Raw genomic sequence first — 22,923 nt, 5'->3', positions numbered from 1 at the left:
GAGAAAGACTACTTCTAGAGTAAAGACACACAGAAAATTTAGAGTAAAAATTACTGGCAAGTATTACTTATTTTATCCAGCTGCAGCTACAAACAAATATAAATTTTACTAATTTTAAAGATTTTAATTATGGAAGTTCTTCTTGAATATAGATGTGAACATACAAAACCCACAAGCCTCTTCTTCATATTATTTAACTTTTTTTCACTGTTAATGACTATTTGAGCCAGGGATTTAGCTCAGTGTTTCTGCCGCCTGCCTCGCAAGTGCAAGGTCCCGAGTTCCATCCCTGGTACCAAAAAAAAGAAAAAAAACCCCCCCAAAATATCCAAATAATAATGACTATTTGAGCAGCATTATTAAAAAGATAGTAGGTTACATTTTGTGACATAGGAAGGGTAAAATATGGGCCACATTCAGGCATTTAAGTAATTCCCTTCTGGTAATGTTCCTTAAATTCTTTTTCAATTAAATCTTGTTATAGTTATTAGGAATCCATTTTTGGTTGTTGTTGTTTTGGTACTGAGGATTGAACTCAGGACCTTGCACTTTTGAGGTAGCAGTGGCACCACTGAGCTAAATCCCTGGTCCAGGAATCCATTTTTGATGTGATACCCATTACTGCATTTTAATAGTTTTTAGAAGTGGTCAAAATTATGAGTAACTCCTAAATTGAACACTCAGTTATACATATTACCTGAGTCCTAGGTAAAATATATGTATTTCCAAAAGTCTCTTAAAAAGCAAGGGCTAAATGTTCTGGCTTCTTCCTAGAAGGCACTTGTGAAATGCACAAATGAGGCCAAGGAGTGTATCTGTAAAACTACTCATGCAAATAAAGACAAAAGATGCCATTCGACTAATTAATCTTAATACAACCATACTATTACTGTTATAACATTAGCCAATTTTACCTGAGACAAAAATTATTTACTTACCACTATTACTGTTGCTCTGCAACTTTAGTTTACTTTTTTCTTTGGCACTCCTGCTGAGAACTCCATTGGGTTTCAAATCTTCCTCTGCTTCACCTTTTCTTTTCTGTAAGTCATTCTGCTTCTTTTTGTAAGTTGGTTTAGGCTGTCTTTTAGTCCTTTGCTCTGACTTGCTTTCACTTTCATCTGAGTCTACACTGTCAGAGCCTGATTCGTAAGTTCTTTTGGCTTTTCTCCTACTGACTTTATCGTCTCTTACGTATTTCTCACTGATGATTTTACTATCTACAGTATTTTGTATATCACTGGATGTAGAGGCTATTAAGTTGACTGAACATGGCTTAATGATTTCTGATACAGAATGCCCTGAATTTTCATTTTTATTAGTTTTTTTATCTTCTTCCGAGTGTCTAGTAAGCCAGGCCTTTTTCAGTTTAGTATGGTAGTTTGGTTGACTTGTTTGGGATGCTTGCCCATTTCCTACAGAATTTGTTTTGTTAATTGTACTACAGACTACAGTGCTATCCAGGGGAAGGGAGGCTGAAGCCATCTGATTTTTCCCAACATTAAATTCAGTCTCACTGACATTACTACTTTTATACTGAGCTGCAGCCAATGCTGCCTTGTGCTTTTTTAAATGGATAAAATCAGTTGTGCCTGAGAAACCTGTGCTGGGCTGAACAACAGAATTTCCCCCCTTACTACTGGCCACAGTGACTGGAACTGTGGTGCTGACCTTGCATTCTTGTGTTAGAGCCACTGACTGACTAACATTTTTTGAAGAGATACATTCTAAGGATGTAGAGGCCAAAATGGCATTTGATAAAGAGTAAATTACATCTGAACCACCCCAGCTAGAAACACTGGTGGTAGTAACAGCAGATGTATATACATCTGTTTTGGTATTACATACTGTGTTTACAACAGACACGACTGAAGTGGGAACACTGCCCAGGGAGATAGTCTCAAAGTTTTTTTCAGATTTCATGTGAGCACTGTCTGAATTCACATTTGGTAAAATGATTCTTGCAGGCTCTCCAGCTTCTGCTGGTTTGTGGCAATCTGCTTTATGTGTTCCACTTGAAGATCTTTCACTAACTCGATCTTTGGAAGCTAACTGCATTGCTGTCATGCTATCAATTTTTGTACTAGAAGGTGGACGCACAATGACAGATGCCACAGCTGCCTGTGACTTTCCATTGCTTTTCTCCATATGCCATTCAGCTTTCTCTCTGCTGAGGTTATTAGCAGACCTCCACATTTCTGTCAAACTTTGTTCAGAAGAACTCTTAAAATTTGCCTGAGAGTCTTTCGGCTCAGGAATTAGAGTTGGAGGCTTCTGTGATTCTTGAACTTTCCCACCAGCATTTACTGGCATTACTGGAGTTAAAGTTGGAGGGGAAAGGCTACTATAGCTGCTTTCTTTTCTTTCCAAACTGTGATGGATTGGTGGATGAAATACTGGTGCTCTATGTAAAGCAGGCATGCTGCGGAGTGTATTTGTAGAAGAAACTGTCAAATGGGTAGGACTCCTACAGTCATTTCTGAAAGTTGTTACTGACTGGGATGCAATCTGATGGGAAAGATGTTCTGGTGTCTTGCCTACTAAACTTTCATTTTCTGGTTGATGTTTTATCAAAGGTGGAGGCTTTGAAAGAGATGACATAAATGAAGTCAGAGTTTGAGGATTAGCAGCTGCTGCAAGGGAGTTACTCTGCTTTTCAGTATAAATATTTGAAACCTCTTTGGATGGATATGATCTTGGTGGCTCATTAACTACACTATTGGACAATGTAGTGAAATAATTACTTTGGGGCAAACTCGGAGGCACAGTATGCTTCATTTTGTATAGCTCTGATACTGAACGGTCCACATCTTTATCTTGTTTGATAACATGGCTTTTAGGGCTAGAAGATGATGATGTCACTCTGGAATAATTATCTCTCTCACTGTCAAGCCCCTTAATTTTAGTTGTAAAGGGAGCAACATCAATACTTTCTTGAAGAATTCGACGGTGTTCCTCTTTGTATTTGTTCAATCTCTCTCCAGTCTCCTGGGGTGGCCTCTGCAATTGACTTAATCCTGGATCCATAAAATGCCTATGTAAGTGACAGTCTTTTCCAGTCTGTGACCTATTTAGATCTAGGTCATGTTTTGCTGATGTAGATGCAACAGACCGTAATGGTTCCATAAAAGCTTTCCTCTCTAATTCTCTGTAAAGAAAAGATACGAAGATTTCTATAATCCCCCTTTCTTGTAAAATACAAAGATAGTTTCTATGTAACACCATTCTTTTTATTAGAACAGATCTTTGCATGTATTCTAATATCAAGTAAATTAAAAAATATATCAATATAGAAAAAATAGTACTTCAAAGTCTAATTTTAGACAACTGTTAAATTAAGAAAAATTATGAAAAGCAAGGTATTTATAAATTTAAAGGCACTGGTGAACTTACTCTTTATGGTGATCTACTAAAGTTTTTGTCAATGGTGGGCTGGAATGTGCTGCAATTTTAAGAGGTCGATGTGGTTCTGCACTGGAAGGTCTGACAGGAATGTGACTAAGCAATCCAATACCATCTGCTGAGGTCACAGGAGTGGGTTGATGTAACCAAGGATTAGGAGAATTCTATTAAAAAACACACACACACAAAAACACCTAGACTTTAGTTAATTAAAAAAGACTATACTCAGTATCCCAGAACTTTAATAGTATATTTATGAAATTTGAATTTTTTCTAAATAAATCTAATGAAAAATATTCAAATACTTAATCAACAAAGATATATGGACTGTTTCCATTTTATGCAGAAAACTAATCAGTAAAATATAGTAATGTCCAGAAATTTACTGTTATTTTACTAAAAGGAGGACTTAATTAGGGTTGGGGTTAAAATACATGATGGTTACTACACATGATGTCCACAGAACCTAATGTATGTGATTTCCTATGACTCTAATATCAAAATACCTATTGTTAGCAATGTATTCCTAAACACATTTCACCAATTAATCAAGTTCATTTGCCTATTTTTGTCATAAAAATAATTCTTTTCAATGTAACATTTTACTTAAAATTGACATAGTTACTTTTCTTTCTTTTTTTTTGAGACAGAGTCTCCCTATGTCTTTCAGGCTGGCCTCAAACTCATGGTGATCCTCCTGACTTGGCCTCCCAAAAGCCTAAATGTACTCCATTACACTATAAGCTATAAACATTGTTGAGTCAGAAACAGAGGTATGAAGATATAACAAAGTTCATTTTTTCTGTGTTAATATACTGCCTTTCTCACAGCTGTGTATGTGGCAACAGTAACCTGTACGTTGAGACATGCATCTCATTACATGCTTAGGGTTTGTTTCTATACTATGACTCACTGACAGTCGTTTTAGTATACTCTGTGAATTTGTCAATAGGATGAAATATAGCTTCCTTTGGTTTTAACAAAGGGAATAAACTGTACAACTAAAAATGATAATGCAAAACCAACACAACACCATACCAAAGATACCATGCTTTGTATGGTTTAGATCTGAAATGGCCCTCAAAAGTCTCATGTGGTGGGGGTGTTGGTGGTTAAAAAGTGATTGGAGGGGGCCTGGGGATTTAGCTCAGTGGTTCTGGCGCCTGCCTGGCAAGCGCAAGGACCCGAGTTTGATCCCTGGTAAACCGCCCCCCCCCCCAAAAAAGAAAAAGTGATTGGAGGGCTGGGGATGTAGCTCAGCAGCGCCACACCTACCTGGCAAATGCAAGGTCCTAAGTTCAATTCCTGGTACGGGGGTGGTGGTAGTGGTGGTTGGATGATGGGGGTGCTATACACATCAGCTGGTTAGTTCAGTTCATAGCTGAAAGTGATGTTAGGAGGTGGGACTTGGTGAGAAGAGGTGAATTACTGGGGGGATGAGTTGGAATGTTATATTCTTGTGTTCCTTTACCCTATCCTATGGGATATTTACACTCATGACATGACAGTAAAGGGTCAGAGATCTGAGTGCACTGTGCCTTGAATCACAAGATGTGCTTTCAATTCTGGCGAAAATGATAATGTAGTGATTAGTGATTCTTCTCTGACAAAAGACTATAAAATGTATACATGCTACTATGATTTCAACCATCATAAGGTCAATGGCACCATCAAGAATGGAAATGGGGAAAAAAAAATGGAAATGGGACGCTTCTGATTACTGGAAGCACAATTACAGCACTAAGATCTTGCCAACATCAACTGTGCCAAGACTGGTGCAGAGGAAATTGTAGATATCACTGCTAACTTCCACAGTTCACATGAAGTTTGAGGCAAAAAGAATTATGTATGCAATGAAAATAAACCAAAAGCAGGGCCGGGGATTTAGCTCAATGGTTTTGCCGCCTGCTGTGCAAATGCAAGGACCCGAGTTCAATCCCCGGACCAAAAAACAAACAAACAAACAAACCAAAAGAAACATTCTTTAAAATTATTAAAACTCTCTCTTGCATTACCAACCACTAGGAGGTGCCTCTCGTTATCAAAGTCACCAATCACAAATCGCTAGTCATGACCATTGTCTATGTCATTATGCCATTAGAAATATGATGGCTCCTCTTACAAATATAGTAGTATCACTCATGCTGTACATCAACAATATTACTCCTGCCACTCCCAACTATCAGCTGTGGATCTTGACCACCCTCAAAAGACTGTCAAAAAAACATATGACATTAAGAAGCTGCTAAAAGCACCCATGTTCACTGCAATAATATTCGTAATAGTCAAGAGGTAGAAGCTACTCAAACATTCAATGACAAAGGAATGAATACAAAAAATGTGGTGGGATGGGGATGTAGTTTAGTGATGTAATGCTTGCCTTGCATGCATGAGACCTGGGGTTAAATTCCCCAATACTGGCAAAAAAGGAAGGTTAAGAAGGGAGATGTGGCAGGCACGTGCTTGTGCACACACACAAATAATACACAACTATAGGCCGGGGTGGTGGTGCACACCTGCCTGTAATCTCAGCACTCTGAAGGCTGAGGCAGGTGATCAATGTGAGTTCAAGGGCTACACAGTGAGTTCAGGCCAGCTTAAATTACATACCAAGACTGTCAAAAAACAAACAAACAAATACAGATGTAAAGAATAAGAGTATTTAGTCACATGGAACAACATAGATGAACTTTGAGGAAATTATGCTAAACAAAATAAGCCATTAAGGAAAAGACAAATGTTGTACAATTTTACACAGTGATATATCTAAAGTAGCCAAAAACCACAGTAGTCAAGAATCATTAAGGAGGAAGGTAGCTGTCAAGTGTCGATGGGAAGGGAAGTAAATGCCTAATGAGTGTAGTTTTTACAAGATGGAAAAGTTCTAAAGTTCTGCTGTGCAACACTTAACACTATGCTTGAAAATGGTTAAGATGGCAAATTTAATGTAATATATTTTTAACCACAAAGAAAACAAAAATATGTTCAACACAGATTTGAGGTGGATACCTGAAGTGCATTTTGAGATGCACAAAGGACAGTATTGTATCCTGGGAGTTTGACAGTAACACTCATTTCTCCATTTCTTATATGGAGTCTGATATTGCCCCTCATAGCTTATTCAAAGTATAAAATGAATTTCCTAGAGAAACCACACAGTCCACGAAGGAATACAAGACCTATATCCCCAACTTTAGCAATACAAAGGGAGAACCTTAGCTATAACTTTCCCAAATGAGAATATTCAACCTCGGTCAGCCTTAAAGAAAACAAGGACCTAGACCTTGTAATATACTATTAAAATAATACAGTCAGCTGGAGCATATAACATCTTTTAATGAATACCTTGATCAAGAACCTCACAATTTTATATAAATTTTAATCCATAAATTTCACTTCCAGGAATTTAGATGCATAAAATTATCATCAATATAAACCAGGCAGGTATGCTGCAGTGGGCTGTTTTTAACAATGAAAGCTCTAAAAGATTCGCCATCACTGATATAGACTGTGAATCTAAATCTATAATACTATAAAAGGTTTTACTTCTTTAAACGATCTTTTTGTAAGCAGGATTTTCTGACATTTCTGATTCTACTCTTCTTAGGTTACTAAGCATCTGGAAAAATAATCATCTAAAGATGCAAACACATTTTTTTTTCCCTTTTCTTTTTTTGGTACTGGGAATCGAACTCAGGGCCTCGCACTTGCCAGGCAGACACTGCACTACTGTGCTACATTCCTGGCCCAGCAAACACATTTTATAACAGGAAATGACCTTTAAAAAGTGGGATACTGGAAAGGAACCTATAAATGTTAATAATTATACACTGATATGTAGCAAACCAGTGTCACTTACCCTCCTTAATGAAGCTTCAGCATTAACTGCATTTTCTGGGTGAACCCACTTAGAAGAAGGCAGACCAAGTCCTGAGTATGTGTGTGTCCCATTTGGATACTGCCAAATAATTGGATAAAGTCCAAGCTGATTATATGAAGCAGAAGGATGGGCTTGTCCAAGAAGATGAGTTGACTGATGCTGTAACAAGTGTTGTTGCTGCTGGTGTGCTAGGGCTAAGTGGCTCAAGCTACTGGCATGTGCACTCTCTAGGCGAGGGTGGCCACCAAGTAAGGAGGCAGTAGGCACTCCTGGTAACACAGTGGGAAGTAAATGAGGGTGATGAACAGAATGGTGTGGACCACTAGTCAGAGGATGAGTGTTAATGGTAGGTAATGGAGTTTGACTGGATGATCCAGCTAATAAGTGGGGTGCAGGAGTTAAGGCAGGGTGATGGGTACCTGGATTTAAACAGGTTCTATGTGATGACGAATGAAGAGGGTAAGGATGATGGCTTAAGAAAGGTGAAATGTGATTAGCTCCTGTTTCTGATCCAACAAGAGCAGGATCTCTATAAACTGTGAAATGCTCATTTTTATCAATGATAAGTGGGCTCTTTGTTGTTTCCAATGTACTGCCTCTAGTAGAAACTGGATGAAAACTGCATCTTGATAAGTCATGTTCTATCTTATTTGCCAGTCTTCTTTCACTAGTAGCTTGGCTGTTCACATAAGTAGTCTTAGACTTTACAGAATCCGGAGAATGGGTAATTTTGGGTTTAACAACTTCAGGTGAAGAATTTGATTTAGTCTTATGAGCATCTACTGAAGTGTTTAGTTTAGATTTTATAGTCTCTGGGGGTGGACTTCGCTTAAGAAGCTTATCTTCTGTGACAGGAACTGCATTTAAAGAAGACATGTAAGAGACATAATGATTTTTCTCTTTCTCCATGTCCAGGTGATCATTTCCTAAAGCAGCATTTATAACACCTGATTGGGTTAAATCCACTTTAACTACATCACTGACCCAGCTCTGGTCAGAATCTTGTTTTGCTGTTTCCAAGCATTTTGCATTTGCAATTGAATGTTTTGGATCACTAACATTAGGATCCATTTTCTCAAGTGTCTGGAGGCCAAAGTTGCTTGAGTTTTCCTGAGCCACCTTTTCTGCATTAGTGTCATTTGTAATATCAATAACACATTTTGGTGTTGGTGATCTAGATATGAACTTTTCTTTTGGTAATAATTCCACGGTATGTGTGTTTTCCGTACTGCTTTCTTGAAGTGAATCATTAGCTTTATGATCAGCAAGTGTAGACTGTTCCGATGAATGGATAATCATTTTTTCTTGAAGCTGAGTATCAACAGACTTCTGCTTCTCTGCTTCTTCATGTTTATCTTCCTGTATTTGATCCCGAGGAGGCTGGATATCCATTAGTGTCTCTTCTGCTTTCTCACTATTCTGGGATTTTTCTTCTTCACCATTAATCTTTGAAGTGTTTTTATTTTTTAACTCATGCTCTGAGGAATTATTAATTATTCTTTTATTTGAATTTTCTGAGTCACTGTTCTCAGAAAAGTCTGAAACATTGTCAGTCCGTAGTCTTTTCATATTCAGTTTCTTTTCATCCTCCTCAGGTTTCCTTCTTTTATTCATCAAGTGTTTGTTTTTACCTTTAGGATTTTCTGTAAGATTAGAAACAGAAAAATTTTATTTTTCATACCATACTAAATAATTTTTGTTCTCATTCCTTTAAAAAGTGGTTGTTACCTCCTCGTGAGATATAATCATATTTTTCCTCCATCTTTTCTTCATCTGGTACACTGCTATCTGAGCCCTTTCTCTTATTTGGACGAAGATTTCTTTGTTGGTGTTGCTGGTGTGTATTCTGTTTTGGTACAGCAGCCTGAGAATTCATTGTTGGTCTGGGACTATTTGCTTGGGCACGTGTGTAATGACCCTAAAAATAACCAAACAACAATGATTTTTATATCAGATTCTAAATAGCCTACTAAGGGAAAATATTTTTATTAAAATCTATTACCAGTAAAATACATACATGAACAGTGTTGATACTTTGATTGGCACGAGACCTTCGTCGTGATGTAATGCCAATATTTTCACCTTTTAACAAAGAGTGAACAACATCATCTAGAAAGGTCATTTGAACCATAGAAGGATCGACATTCTGTGGTTCGAGTACCTAATTAATGACACAAAACAAAAACAAAATTAAGTCCAATGAGCTAACCAATATTTGATACAATTTCTTTCCATAGCAGCAATGTTTAGAAGTCAATTTGTGATCCCTAATTTATAAGATCTATCCAACTTACATAATGAATTTTAATCACCAAAAGTAAAAATTACATTTTTAACCTTTTGAAACATGGTTTCAACTGCTGGCCAAGAATTAAAAAGCAGAAAACAATAGAAATTAATCAATAATATAAATCCCAATATAAAAGTGATAATACCGTAAAAGAGTATAAATGTCAGTTAGAAAATATATCAACAAAAAGCTGTAAAATAAAAATATGACCGTTTAGGAAGGAGAAAAGTAAAAAATCGTGCAAACTTGAAAATTCAAGGCAATTTTGTACACTACTGAGAAATGAAAGTTTGTCATTTTTTTGAAGGAAAAAAATGAACTTACAATATAATTTACTTATAGATTTGGTCAAATGGATTTTGACGAAATTTTAACCAACGTATGTGAATAAAGTATAAAAGAGCTCTATCAGATTATCCTCCAAAATCCACTTGGGTAGGAAAACATAAATATCTTTTTTTTTCTACATAAGTAAACAACAAATTTAAAAGTGAACATTTTTCTCAAAAAGAAAGCTGGTTCTTTAACACTTCTTATACATAAAACTTAAAGTGAGCATATTAACATTGAAATTTGATGCGAGAACCGTATGTATGTTATTACCAAAGAGAAACAGGGAGGCTGGAGATGTGGCTCAGTGGTACCTATGCCCTGGGTTCAATCCCCAGCACCACAAATCAAAAAGACAGAGGCAGAGACAGACAGAGACCAACAAACAGAGCTCAGGAGAAAGAGAAAGGAAGGAGGAAGGGGGACAGACTGAACTTTTAGGGAAGAAAGTTTAGTTAACCTAAGGATTAAAAAAAAAAAAAAAAAAAGAGCTGGGCGTGGGGGCACATGCCTGTAAGCCTAGCACTCTGGAGGCTGGGGCAGGAAGATCATGTAAGTTCAAGACCAGCCTGGCCTACATATATAGTGAGTTCAAGGCCAGCCTGAACTATATAAGGTGACCCTGTCTTAAAAAACAAAACAAAAAGTACTTTTAAAAAAGATACTACCCCCCAAATAAATAAATGAATAAAAGACTAAGCAATTAAAATGTGATGCCCCTAATTCAGGAACTGATTTTTGTAAGTGTTGAAATAAATTTGGTACCATCACCACCAGAAGTGATCTCTATGTAATATGAGCTACATATCACTAAAAAAATCTGGAGATGAAAATTACTTACTATGTAATTGCTGATATATTTTTTTGCATAATTATATGCACTGTAAAAATCTCTTTACAAAAAATATTGAGGGCCTATGGGGGTACAGCTCAGTGGTAGAGCACATGCTTTGCATGTGCAAAGGCCTGAGTTTGATCCTTAGCACCAAAAATAGTTAAACTATTTACCTGATCATTCATAACGATCATGGTGCGGGTGAAGAGATCATGATGAGTAATTATGCCAGTAAACCACTGGGTGGCAGAATCTTGTCTATATACCCTCACTCTGTAGCCATTTAAGGAATAAGGACCTTTAAAAAAACACAGGAAGCAGGGATATGGTAAATGGAAACGTTTTCACTTATGAATTACCTTATCGGAAAAACATAAAACTATGTGACAGATGATAAGAGGACCCAAAGACCAGTAGTACAAAAAGTGCTTTAGAAGACAAATATTTTTTGGCACAGACCATTTTGAAGTTTTCATTATATACACTATTAAAGACGCATATTTTCTGACCCAATAAAAATAAAATACTTTAAAAGTCTAAAAGAATGTTTCTGGGATTATGAATTAGTAGGAAGACAGAACAAAATGTAAGGTTATAGTAGCTCTTCTGTAATAAGGTTACAAAGCTGTTTAAGTAGGTTCAAGCAAATGACTGGCTACTAGGGTAAAATGGAATAGCAATTTAGAACTTGATGGCTGAGTCTCCCAGTTGCTAGAACTTTACCATAGGCAACTACATATATACATACATACATTCATTCATTTATGTGGTAATGGGGAATGATCCTTCACACTGAGCTATGTTCCCAGCCCTTTTTAGATTTATTCTGTGACAGGGTCTTAATAAGTTGCTAAATTGCCCAGGCTGGGTTTCTCATTGCTAGGCTGATGCTCTTTCTTCTAGGTTTAACAAATACAAAACACCAATTAATAGTTCAATACTTATTGATTGTTAAAAAATTATTTTTGGCCAATATCTGCCTAAAACATATACCATGCCCATAGAAAGTATTTAATGGGCTGGGACTGGTAACACACACCTATAATCCCAGTTGAAGCAGGAGGGTCACCACAAGTCCAAGGCCAGTCTGAGCTACAGAGTGAGTTCAAGGGCAGCCTGAACTACACAGTGAGATTCTATCTCCAAAACAAAACAAGTATTCCATGAAGGCTGGGGATGCAGCTCAGTGACAGAGCCTCCGCAGAGCATGTTCAAGGCCCTTGGTTTGACTGCCAGCAATGCTACCAAAAAATAAAATTCTATGATCTATAAATTAAATACATCCATCTAGAGAAAACTGAAGACACTGGCTACACTTTAAGACAGGTAATGCATAAACACTAACCTTTTAAAAATTTATTTTATTTTTTTGGTAGCGAGGATCGAATTCAGGACCTTGTGCTTGCCAGGCAAGCCTGGCACCACTGAGCTACAACCCCAGCCCCAGTCTTTTTAACTAGGAGAATAAGAGTCTATATTATTTTTCTTACTGATACAGAAAATATTTACAAAATGACATAAAATATGATCAGTTTTAAAAATAATTATCATTATTTAACCATCTACACTGGGTTATTCTCAAAATTTAACACAATCTGGAGTCTGCCTCACACATCTGGCTAAAATGGATAGGGACTATTAATACCTTAATCTTTTCTCCTCCCAGGATGAGGAAATGAATGGTAATATGACATATCATTAGGTTGGTTTCTTTGACAAATTATAAGGAGAGGGGAAAGAGAGGGAAGGGTGAGACATATCAATCATCATACTGTGTGGACCTTTCCTGGATCTTTTGATTTTTTTAAAAACAAAGTGGGGTGTGATGGACCATACCTATAATCCCAGAATTCTGTGAGGCTGAGGCAGGAAGATTAAAAAGTTCAATCCCAGCCTGGGCAATTTAGTGAGACCTTGTCTAAAAGTAAAAAATTACAAGTGCTAGGGATGTAACTCAGTGTAAAGAGCCTGGGTTCCATCTTCAGTACTGAAGGACAATATTAAAGATAAATAAATAATCCTGTTGCAGCCATTTATGACATTTGTGAGACAAATAGAAATATGAACCTGACTATCCAGCATTTAAAGTTAAGAAACTGATTTTTTTGCATAATAATAGTATGGTATATAAAGGTGATGTCTGAAAATTTGATGGAAACAAATGGGGGTGTGGGTGGGGCAGGATCAGCCAACGTTTAATTGTTGGGACTGGGAGACAAATAATGCAAATTGACTGGAACAGTTTATTTCTGTGTATGTTTGAAATTCTTTATATTCACATTTAAGTAACATTTACATTCAAAAGCATTTAATATGTAGATGATCTGCTGTGGTATATAATCATATAAAGCAAAACAGCTACAACTTTGAAATTATAATAATGCTTAAGGGCATGGATAATGAGGATTGAGGCAAATATGATTTAACAATAAAATAGTGCTGGGCATGGTGGTGTACACCTGTAATCCCAGCACTTGGGAGGCTGAGGTAGGAGGATCGCCAGCCAGGGCTACACAGTGAGTTCAAGAAAACCCTGTTAGAAAACCAAACCAAACCACCCACAATAAAATAGTTCATGCCATAATGTCTCACAAAAAGTCTATCAACAAGATTATTATTTTACTGATATAAAAAAAGGAATTACTAAGAATTATAAAATATCACGAGCTTAAAGGTCACATGTAGATCTGTAATTTAGTACAAAGGAAACAAAACTTCAAAATTGTTATTGTTGAAGAAAGGACACTGGAATAGACCACTTTTATCAGATACCAAGAGGATTCTTCAAAGGAAATCAACTGTGTCTTTGGGTAACCTCTACTGCAAACAATGCTTCCTTCTCCAGGAAGGACACATTTACAGGATTCCATATTATAAACTTTTCCTGTCAATAAAACACCTGTGTAGTTATAATTTCATAGCAAGTATTTAGTTGAAATTAGTTTAAAAACTAGAATTATAAACTTTCTATCAAAATTATGATTCAGCAATTACTTTCCCCTGGACTGTATATAATTCAAATTATCAGACTGAGTCTTCTATTTGTATTGTATATAATTGAACAACCAAAGACAAATATGGGAAGTGGGAAGTTGCCTAGTTCTAGATGATGAGGATGATAATGCATAACTTCAAAATAGTTACCTTGCATAAAAATCTCCTGAACCTTTTGTTCCTTTACCCAGACTTTCACTTCCTCATGAAGTTGCGGGTTGTCCCTGAGAACTGGGTTTAGGCTGTCTATGTCGTCCTAAAATTATAGATTAAAAAAAAGATCCACATTATGTTTCTTAACATTACTGCTACTAACTTTGCATCCTATATGTTCTAAAGACTTCAGAAAATTCCTTGACGTAAATGTACATAAAACCACAATTCATAAAATATAGTTCATTAGTAAGTGCATGATAAAGCCTAAGAAATCTGTGGTAAGATTTGATCTTGACAATAATATACTAGTAAAAAATTGAAATCCTAACTTTTTAAATACTGTATGGCCTTATTTCAAGTCAGCTTTTTAAAAATTTTACAATTTGAAGCAATATACAAACCAAACAGCACCAGGTCATCCAGGGGTTGTGCCAAAAGAACTGGATTATATAGAACTGCCTGTCCACAATGCCTAAAACATTAAGGTTTAGAATTAGAAGTTCTTTATTCACTGTCCTGACTAAATTATCATCAAATTCAGTTTGATCAAGCTCATCTGACGAACAGCTTAAATGCGAAAACATTTATTTTTTTCAAGCCACTGTTAAAACATCCATGGATCATTAATGGTATTACCCTCATAATAAGGTAGATCTAGGCACAGAAACAAGTGCATAGTCACATAGTTTCCCACAATCTGCTGGACATTTTCACATTGTGTTATCAATATCTCAAAGCACTCTTGCTATTTTTGCATTTGAGATTGGGTACAGGAGACCTAGAATTAACTGGGAAGTACAACAAAGCAGCACTATCAATTTACAAGTACTTTAAAAGTGGACTAGCAAATCATATAAACCAGTGAATAGAAAGGAACTAAATCAAGAAAATTATATTTAGTAAATAAAAGTCAATCTAGCAATTTGGAAAACCAAAAAGTGGCTGACTCCAAAGACATTACGCAGGTCATAGTTTAGTCCTCTGTTTCAAAGATAGCAAAGATTTTTCTTATCTATCCATTGCTTTAAGACACTATTCTGTATTTTCGAAATAATACTGTGGCAAATATTCTATCTGCTGTATCTTTTATATCCATAAGGCCTTGTTCCAAGGACTGGCCCTTGGAATACACATAGAAATGCTATTAAAGGCCAGGTGTGGTGGCGCATGCCTGTAAAGAGGATCACTGCAGTTCAAGGCCAGCCTGAACTACATATGGAGACAGTCTCAAAAACCAAAACCAACTAAACAAATGTTTATTAAAGAAGGAAATAATAGGGCTGGGATTTAGCTCCGTGATGCTGCTGCCTGCCTCACAAGTGCAAGGTCCCGAGATCTATCCCTGGGAGGGAGGGAGGGAGAGCGGGCAGGCAGGAAGGCAGGAAGGAAGGGGAAGGGAGGAAGGAAGGAAGGGAGGAAGGAAGGAAGGAAGGAGAGAGAGAGAAAGAGAGAGAAAGAAAGAAAAAGAAAGAAAAGGAAGGAAGGAAGAAAGAAAGAAAGAAAGAAAGAAAGAAAAGGAAATAATGAAGTGGAAAAGTATAAAAAAGTAGGCAAAAATCTATCATTTTGAAAAATGTCCATTAACATATCTTTTTGTAAAGAAACGGTCTAGCAATTCCATCTTCCCACCTTTCATCTTATAAAATACTGCAGGGACTGGAGGAGTAGCACAATGGTATAGCATGTGCACAGCATGTACAAGGCCCTCAGTTCAATTCTCAACACCAAAAACAAAACAAAATAAAACAAAAAAAGGTGATAAACTATATACACTTAATCTCATTTTAGGAAAGAAAGTATCATGAAAAGTTCCATTAGGCTCTAAAATTTGTTGCACATCAGCTGACAGTCTAGTATGACAAATAATATAGAAAATTCTGTCCCCCCACCCCCACAGTTTTCTATTCTTAGTACTTGGTTAAATAAAATACAACTTTTGTAAACAAACCCAGCACAAGGCCACAAAATAAGAGAAAAGCAAAGCCTAGGGTTGTCCCTTACTGGGCATCAGTGTTAGGTCTCCTTCCTTCCTTAACGGGAGCAGGGCTTTCTGTCCTTGGGCATCAGCATAGGTACCTGTTCCTAAGCTCCAGAATCAGACATGAGGAAAGTCGGCCATGAAATATTTAAGCACTTATGTATAATCCATCGGCTAATGTACTCCATGGAATGGGACTCTTCTGAAGTGCCATTTGCACAGGCCCAAGCAGATCTGTGGAGGAGTTCCCACCTCTTCCCAGGAAATGGCTTACTATCACTCAAAGTACTAAGGTGCCATGGTCCTGCTTTCGACAAACAGCAGGGTTGGTATGGATGCAATGCAATTGTGCAGGGATAAAGAGCCCTCTGTGGTGCCAAGTAGGTCTGGTGTAGAAAATGGTGCACAGAAGACTATGGCCAGTTGCTGAGAGGGTATAATCCAGCTCCCACTTGTGTTCTCTTGTTACTTAGCATAAAAAAAACCAGCCTTGATGCACTGAAGATACACATCCAGAAAAAGTATTGGTTGTAAACATGTACTCCAGTCACAGTGGGGAGGCGACCCACCCCCAATAAGCTTACTGAGGACTAACATGAAATCCCTAGGCTAGCTCTGCTGCTAGAGAGACCTAGTTCTGCTAGCAGAACTGAGACAGGGCCAGTGGGGGGGCAGCCCTCAGACCTTCAAATACCATGGATGTGAGGGCTGGCCAAGTCACCCAAGCAAGAGAGGGTATTTCCAGAGGTGGGGGTGAGTCAGTCAGTTGATTTGTAAAGGAAACTACATGAAGCCGACAAACCCAGATACTATAATAATGTACATAACCACCTAACTAAAGGGCTCTGCTTCTGATCACTACATTTCTTAAACTGAGAGGTTCATCTTCATATTACTTTTTCTCACCCACTTCTGTCCCAAACTAGTGCAATTTGATTATCAAGGGTAGTCTTTTTTTCTGATTTTGCCAGAGTGGGTTAAGTATGCAAAAACTGGCATTTTCCTTATTTTTTAACTCCAGAGCCTCCCTCACAAATCACGTTTTAGAAATTTCCCAAGTTTGCTCTGTCTCCAGTCCACTCCAGGAACTTGAGTTTGGAGACAAGGTTGTAGTAGATTCCCCCCACCTCTTGGATGCAGATCCAGTGCTGCCTTTTGGATGACAACTGGAGTGGGCTCCAGCATAGGCTGGAGAGCACATTTGGGATGAAGCTCATGATGTTATTGAGAGCGATAATACCAACATCCCTGTGGTTGTCCCATCACATGGTTTCACAGCTTGTATGCTAAAGTGCTGCCATAATGCCATTCACTTTGTAGTTACCATTTCCCAGCATTTTCTTGTTTGATATCACCATAGTGTATAGAGACAACCTCTAGAAAATCTCTTGCAGCATTTCCTGCCTGAGGGTATTGAGGGTGGGAGGGCACAAAGTTCTTTGTATTATTTTTCATAGTAGATTTGTTGGATGCTGCTTCGGGCAGCTCCAAGAATTCAGATTTACCCTTCTCTCCCTTCTATGATAGGGAACTCATGCTCTTTGTTTTAGGTTCCAGAGGGCACAATGAAAATACCCCAGTATTCTCTCCTGAGAAAGATGTAAACTTCTCAGACTTTAAAGGATTCCTAAGGTCCACCTTATTCTCCGGTGTCCATGATTTATGCTTTGTTACAGGGAGAAAAAAAGTTAGAATGCAAAGGGAAAGAAAAATCCAACTCCTCTCTTCTCAACAGAAAATAACTTTTCGATTACTTTATACCACCGCCACTGTTAAAGTGAAAGATTAAAAAAAACATAAAATATAAGCCTTGTTGCTCTTTCCCCACTCTCCTCCACAAAGACACTATTTCTTTGCTGTGTTTTCCTCTCTGCAAATGCCAACCACGCCTCAATACAAGAAGACTGATGGGAATCAGTCACATTCATCTTTATCTTTCATTTCTTTCAAACTGTGATGCCACTGAATCAAGACACAAAGTGTTGGATAAAACACACAATTTGAGCAGATAGAGGCAGCCAGCTAGCAGGCCATCCTGGGCCTCTAGGTCAGCCCCCCGTTCCCTCTGGCACAGTGGCAAGGCAGGAGCTTGAACTCTTTTTTTTTTGAACTCTTATCCTCTCACCAACATCCCTGGCTCTCTGCCCTGCTGGGACAGCTCTCCAGAACAGGCTGCCACCTGGACCAGGTGTGGGCAGGTGGACGGAGCCATTGGAGCCCGACTTCAGTGGCCAGGAAATTCTCTTTTCTAAGGAGAACTATGACCATTTTCAGATAGCTCTGGTAGCTATAAATTCTTTTTATATCATTCTCCACAAACCTACATATGCAGTCATTTATTAACTGTTTTTAAAGTAGCATAGCAAATATAATATAGACAGATATAGTCAGCAGTCATTTATGTTGAAATTTTACAACATAACTGCTGAGAAATGAAATTTATTTGCTCAATATTTATTTATATTTTAAATATAAAGTAATGGAAGATCACCAGACAATATAAAAATATCTTTTGAACAATGAATCATTGATTTTCTAGTGGAAAAAGTACGCCACTAAAAATTGATACTGTAAAACCTAATATGACCTTTCATAAGTTCAAATTCCTGTGTATCAATTTCTTTATTTCTAAAGAAGTTACTAAGGATTTCCAGGAAGATGGAGGAGTGATGAGCAGCTGAGAAAGAAAGAGCTTCTCAAAGATCTGGTGTCCTTACACTGGAATATGGGAGGTGGAAGGGAGTGGGTCCCGGAAACCCAGTAAAGATCGGAGGTGAGAAGTCTATACCAAGAGTGAAGAGAGACTTTAACAAAGAGGAGCGAGGTACCAAGCAGCGCTCTCTCCCAGAGCCTGGACTCTTCACAAGGGAATGGCAGGCCAAAACTGCATACACACAGTGACTACTGATGACCCCAGAGGACTCCACAGAGAAACACAACAGTGGAACGGGAGCTGTGGACAAACCCAACTGCAGTGGCTACAGTCTGGATTCAGACCTCACCCAGGAGAGGGTGACTGGCTGGTAGGCATCTTGGAGAGGGGCCAACTGAGCTTGGAACTCAGAGCAGCTGTGGAGACTCCACCTAGTGAATCCCAGTGCCTCAGTGCAAGTGCTGAGTTCAAATCAGCAGAAGGTCAGGGAGCAGAGTTCAAGCAAGCAGAAGACACACAGACTGTTGTAGGCTCAAAGAATCTGGTTCCAGACTCATAGCCAGAAACTGGCCTGAACTTCAGAGGAACTAAAATGTAAAGGGGCAGGCCAGCTGGGATCATGTACTAAACCACTTTGAAAACCCAGCTAGCTTGCTGGGATTAATCAGTTTGGCTCTGGACTCTGTTTGCCCATATTGCCTAAGAGTGACAGCAGAGATACACCTCAAATTGGATGTTTTTTGGTTTTTTGATCTCTTTTCTCTTTCAGTTTTCCCTCCTTTTATTTTTTTTGTGATTGTTTGAGCACAGTTTCTAGTTTTTTGTTGTTGCTGGTCTGTTTTGTTTTTGTTTTTATTTTTTCCTTTTCTCTTTCCCACCCATTTGCATCACCAGTTTGCTAAAGGCTGTCTTCCAGCCTTGCTTCTGACCTCTTCTTCTTCTAGTTGTTTTTTATCCCCTAACCTCTTTCAAATCTCTGCTAAGGGTTAAAAAAAAAAACCGTATTAAGGGCCACAATTTGTCACTTTCTAGGCTGTATTTGATGCTATTGTTATTGTTGATTGTACTACTTTAGCCAAGGTGACATAACTGTGTTAATCAGTTGTTTCTCCTGGTAGATCAAGACTGAGATTGCCTCAGGGTCTTAAAAAACAAAAACAAAAACCTACAGGCCAGTGCCAAAGAACTGGTAGCTGGGCCAAAAAGGCAGAAACTTCTCATCCCCAATAAATTAAAGAGGTAACATCCTGCAACAGACTCAAAACCCAAAAGCTAGCTACATCTAGAAGATGCTTCTGAGAAATAGTCACTTTCTAAGGGTTCTGAATACTGGCAATAAAGCTACTTTACAATAAAGCACTTTACAAGCATCAATTCAGAAATCAAATTAAAAAAAAAAACAAAGAAAGAAAGTGAGAAGACACTTAAACAAGATGCAACCCCCACAGACTCTCAGCTCACCAAAGGCAAACTCCGGGGTACAATTAAGTGGAACAATATGAAAGCCACCCTCCTGAACTCTCTGAAGTGGTAACAGCAGAAGTAACAAAGCAGATGAACGAGGCTCTAGAAAAAAATTCAAAGCAGAAATAAACTACAGAGACGGTAACCAGAATGAAAGATACAGATAAAAAAAGAGCTCAGGAACATGATGGAAGCCATGAACGCTCAGAATAGGATAGAAATGGAATCCATGAAACAGGTTCAAACAGATATACAGGAGATTGAAAACTCCATCAAAAGTATACACAGCAGAATGAGCCACTTCCGGGACAGAATATCAGATATAGAAGACAGGATTTTGGTTAGCAATCAGGCAAAGAGAGATTTCTTAAAAATAGCAAGGGACCATGAGATCAATCCAGCAGCTGCTAGATGATGCAAAGAAGAATAACATTAAGATTAATTGGAGTCAATGAAAAAGCAGGAGACAGCGCAAATGACTAAAAAACCTGTTCTCAAAAGTAATGCCAGAAAATTTCCCAAACATGGAAAAAGAATTTGACATACAGATAAGTGAGGCATATAGGACTCCAATTAGCCATGATCCAAAAAAAAAAAAATCCTTCCCCAAGGCATATTAGAGTCAAGATTCCAGAAATTCAACACAAGGACAGAATAGAAAAAGCTGTTAAAGAGAAAAGAAACAAATAGGGCCAGGGATTTAGCTCACTGGCACCACGCCTGCCTCCTAAGCACAAAGTCCTGATTCAATCCCCGGTACCACACACACAAAAAAGAAAGAAACAAATCACCTATAAAAGAAAGACCATCAGAATCACAGCAGACTTAACACAAACTCTCAAGTCAAGGAGAACTTGGAGTGAAGTATTTCAAGCCCTAAAGGAAAACAACCTCCAATCTAGACTGATGTACCCTGAAAAACTATCCTTCAAAACTGATGGAGAAATATACTTCCATGACAAAGAACACTTGAAGAAATTCATGACCACCAAACCAGCACTCCAAAATGTTCTGAAGGATATTCTAGAAAGAGACAATAAGGATTACAGCTTGATGAACCCCAACAGAATGAATCCAATAGGCAAGGTAAGAAATTAAAACAGAAAAGGAAAGAAGGAAGCCAACAACAGCAGGAAAATAACATGACAGAGATAAGACAATCATATCAGTTATAACTATCAATGTTAGTAGTCTGAATTCACCAATCAAAAGAAACAGACTGGCAGAATGGATCAAGAAGCTAGATCCAACAATATGCTGCATAAAAGAAACACTTAATTGAAAAAGAAATGCATACACTAAAAGTCAAGGAATGTAAAACAATATTCCATGTGACCAGAAATTGGAAAAAAGCAGGGGTAGCTATTCTATTTGCAGACAAAGTGGATTTCATGCCAGGACCCATTAGCAGAGACAAAGAAGGTCATTATATCCGGGTAAAGGGAACAGTCCAAGACGAAGATATAACAGTCCTAAATATATACGCACCAGGGCCAGGGATTTAGCTCAGTGGTTTCGCCGCCTGCTGTGCAAGCGCAAGGACCCGAGTTCGATCCCTGGTACCAAAAAAAAAAAAAAGAGAGAGAATATATATGCACCAAATAGCAGCACAACCAACTATACAAAATAAATATTATTGGATATGAAAAATCATGTAAGCACTAATACAGTTGTAAAGGGGGACCACAATACCCCACTGTCACAAATAGATCAACTAGACAAAAAAAACAATAACAAAATATTAGAATTGAACCAAACTTCTGAACAAACAGACTTAGATGTCTACAGAGTGTTCCACCCCACAACATTAGACTACACATTCTTTTCAGCTACACATAGGACTTTCTCCAAAATAGACCATATATTAGCTCATACAACATGCTTACGTAAATGCAAAGGAACTGAAATAACCCCATGCATATTATCAGACCACAGTGCAATGAAACTGCAAATCAATGGCAAAAGAAACCAGAAGAACTTTATAAACACATGGAAATTAACACCCTCCTGAACAACCAATGGTTCACAGATGAAATTAAAAAGAAATCAGACAATTTCTACAATTAAACAATAATGACTATATGACATACTGGAACTAATGGGATGCAATGAAAACAGTCCTATGAGGGAAATTTATAGCAGTGAATTCCCAAATCAGGAAAACAGAGCAGGCTCAAATAAACAACCTCATGTTGAACCTCAAGCTTCTAGAAAAAGAAGAGCAAGTCAAGCCCAAAGCTTGTATGAGGGAGGAAATTATAAGAATCAGAGCAGAAATCTATGCAATGGAGACTAAGAAAACAATACAAAGACTCAATGAATCGAAGAGTTGGTTCTTTGAAAGATTAAATAAAACTGACAAACTCTTAGCCAATCTTATCAATAAAAGGAAAGAAAAGACTCAAATCCATGCCACTAGAAATGAGAAGGGTAAAATCACAACAGATCCTGCAGAGATCCAGAAGATCATCAATACTGATTTTGAGAACTTGTATTCTTTTTCTCCCCCAGTACTGGTGATCGAACTCAGGACCCTGCGCTTGCGAGGCAAAGAACTTGTATTCTAACAAGATGGAAAATACAGAAGAAACGGACAGATTCCTAGATACATATGAATTTCCAAAACTGAATCAAGAAGATATAGAAGTTCTAAATAAATTAATATAGGCCAATGAAATTGAATATGTAATAAAAGCACTACCAATGAAGAAAGACCTGGCCCTGATGGATTCACTGCTGAGTTCTACAAGAAATTTAGGTAAGACCTAATGCTGCTGCTACTCCTCAAACTCTTTAATGAAACTGAAAGAGAAGCAATATTCCCAAATTCATTCCTGGAAGCAAGCATTACCATGATGGGTTACACACCAGGACCAAGTAGGGTTCATCCCAGGGATGCAGGGATAGTTCAACATATACAAATCAATAAATGTAATACACT

The 22,923-nt window shown here is 37.8% G+C and overlaps 1 protein-coding gene and 1 pseudogene across 10 annotated transcripts in view; both read right to left on the bottom strand.

Moving 5' to 3' along the window:
- Jmjd1c (jumonji domain containing 1C) overlaps positions 1-22,923 on the bottom strand; it is a 225,516-nt gene that overhangs the window by 32,155 nt on the left and 170,438 nt on the right. For 5 of the 9 annotated variants that reach the window (XR_002387280.2, XM_004858252.4, XM_004858254.4 and 2 more), the window contains 7 exons: positions 13,882-13,987; positions 10,911-11,035; positions 9,300-9,443; positions 9,011-9,200; positions 7,262-8,925; positions 3,394-3,566; positions 939-3,148 (listed from right to left, as the gene is read on the bottom strand). Coding sequence is in view for 8 of the 9 variants with exons in the window: in XM_004858252.4 (XP_004858309.1) it covers positions 939-3,148; positions 3,394-3,566; positions 7,262-8,925; positions 9,011-9,200; positions 9,300-9,443; positions 10,911-11,035; positions 13,882-13,987 (4,612 nt within the window). In the remaining variant the exon portion in view is untranslated. The remainder of the gene's footprint in view (positions 1-938; positions 3,149-3,393; positions 3,567-7,261; positions 8,926-9,010; positions 9,201-9,299; positions 9,444-10,910; positions 11,036-13,881; positions 13,988-22,923) is intronic. The other 4 variants (XM_087185509.1, XM_087185507.1, XM_087185505.1 and 1 more) reach the window with 2 other exon arrangements.
- LOC147825600 (josephin-1 pseudogene) lies at positions 14,366-21,464 on the bottom strand (annotated as a pseudogene). The gene has a single exon (XR_015440532.1). The product of XR_015440532.1 is annotated as a josephin-1 pseudogene (transcript).

Source organism: Heterocephalus glaber, unplaced genomic scaffold (genome assembly GCF_053883595.1).
Source record: "Heterocephalus glaber isolate CG9 unplaced genomic scaffold, H.glaber_assembly_v1.0 deba00001497, whole genome shotgun sequence".
Taxonomy (NCBI): domain Eukaryota; kingdom Metazoa; phylum Chordata; class Mammalia; order Rodentia; family Bathyergidae; genus Heterocephalus; species Heterocephalus glaber.
The sequence above is the reverse complement of the archived record's forward strand: the minus strand, read 5'-3'. Positions and strand labels throughout refer to the sequence as shown.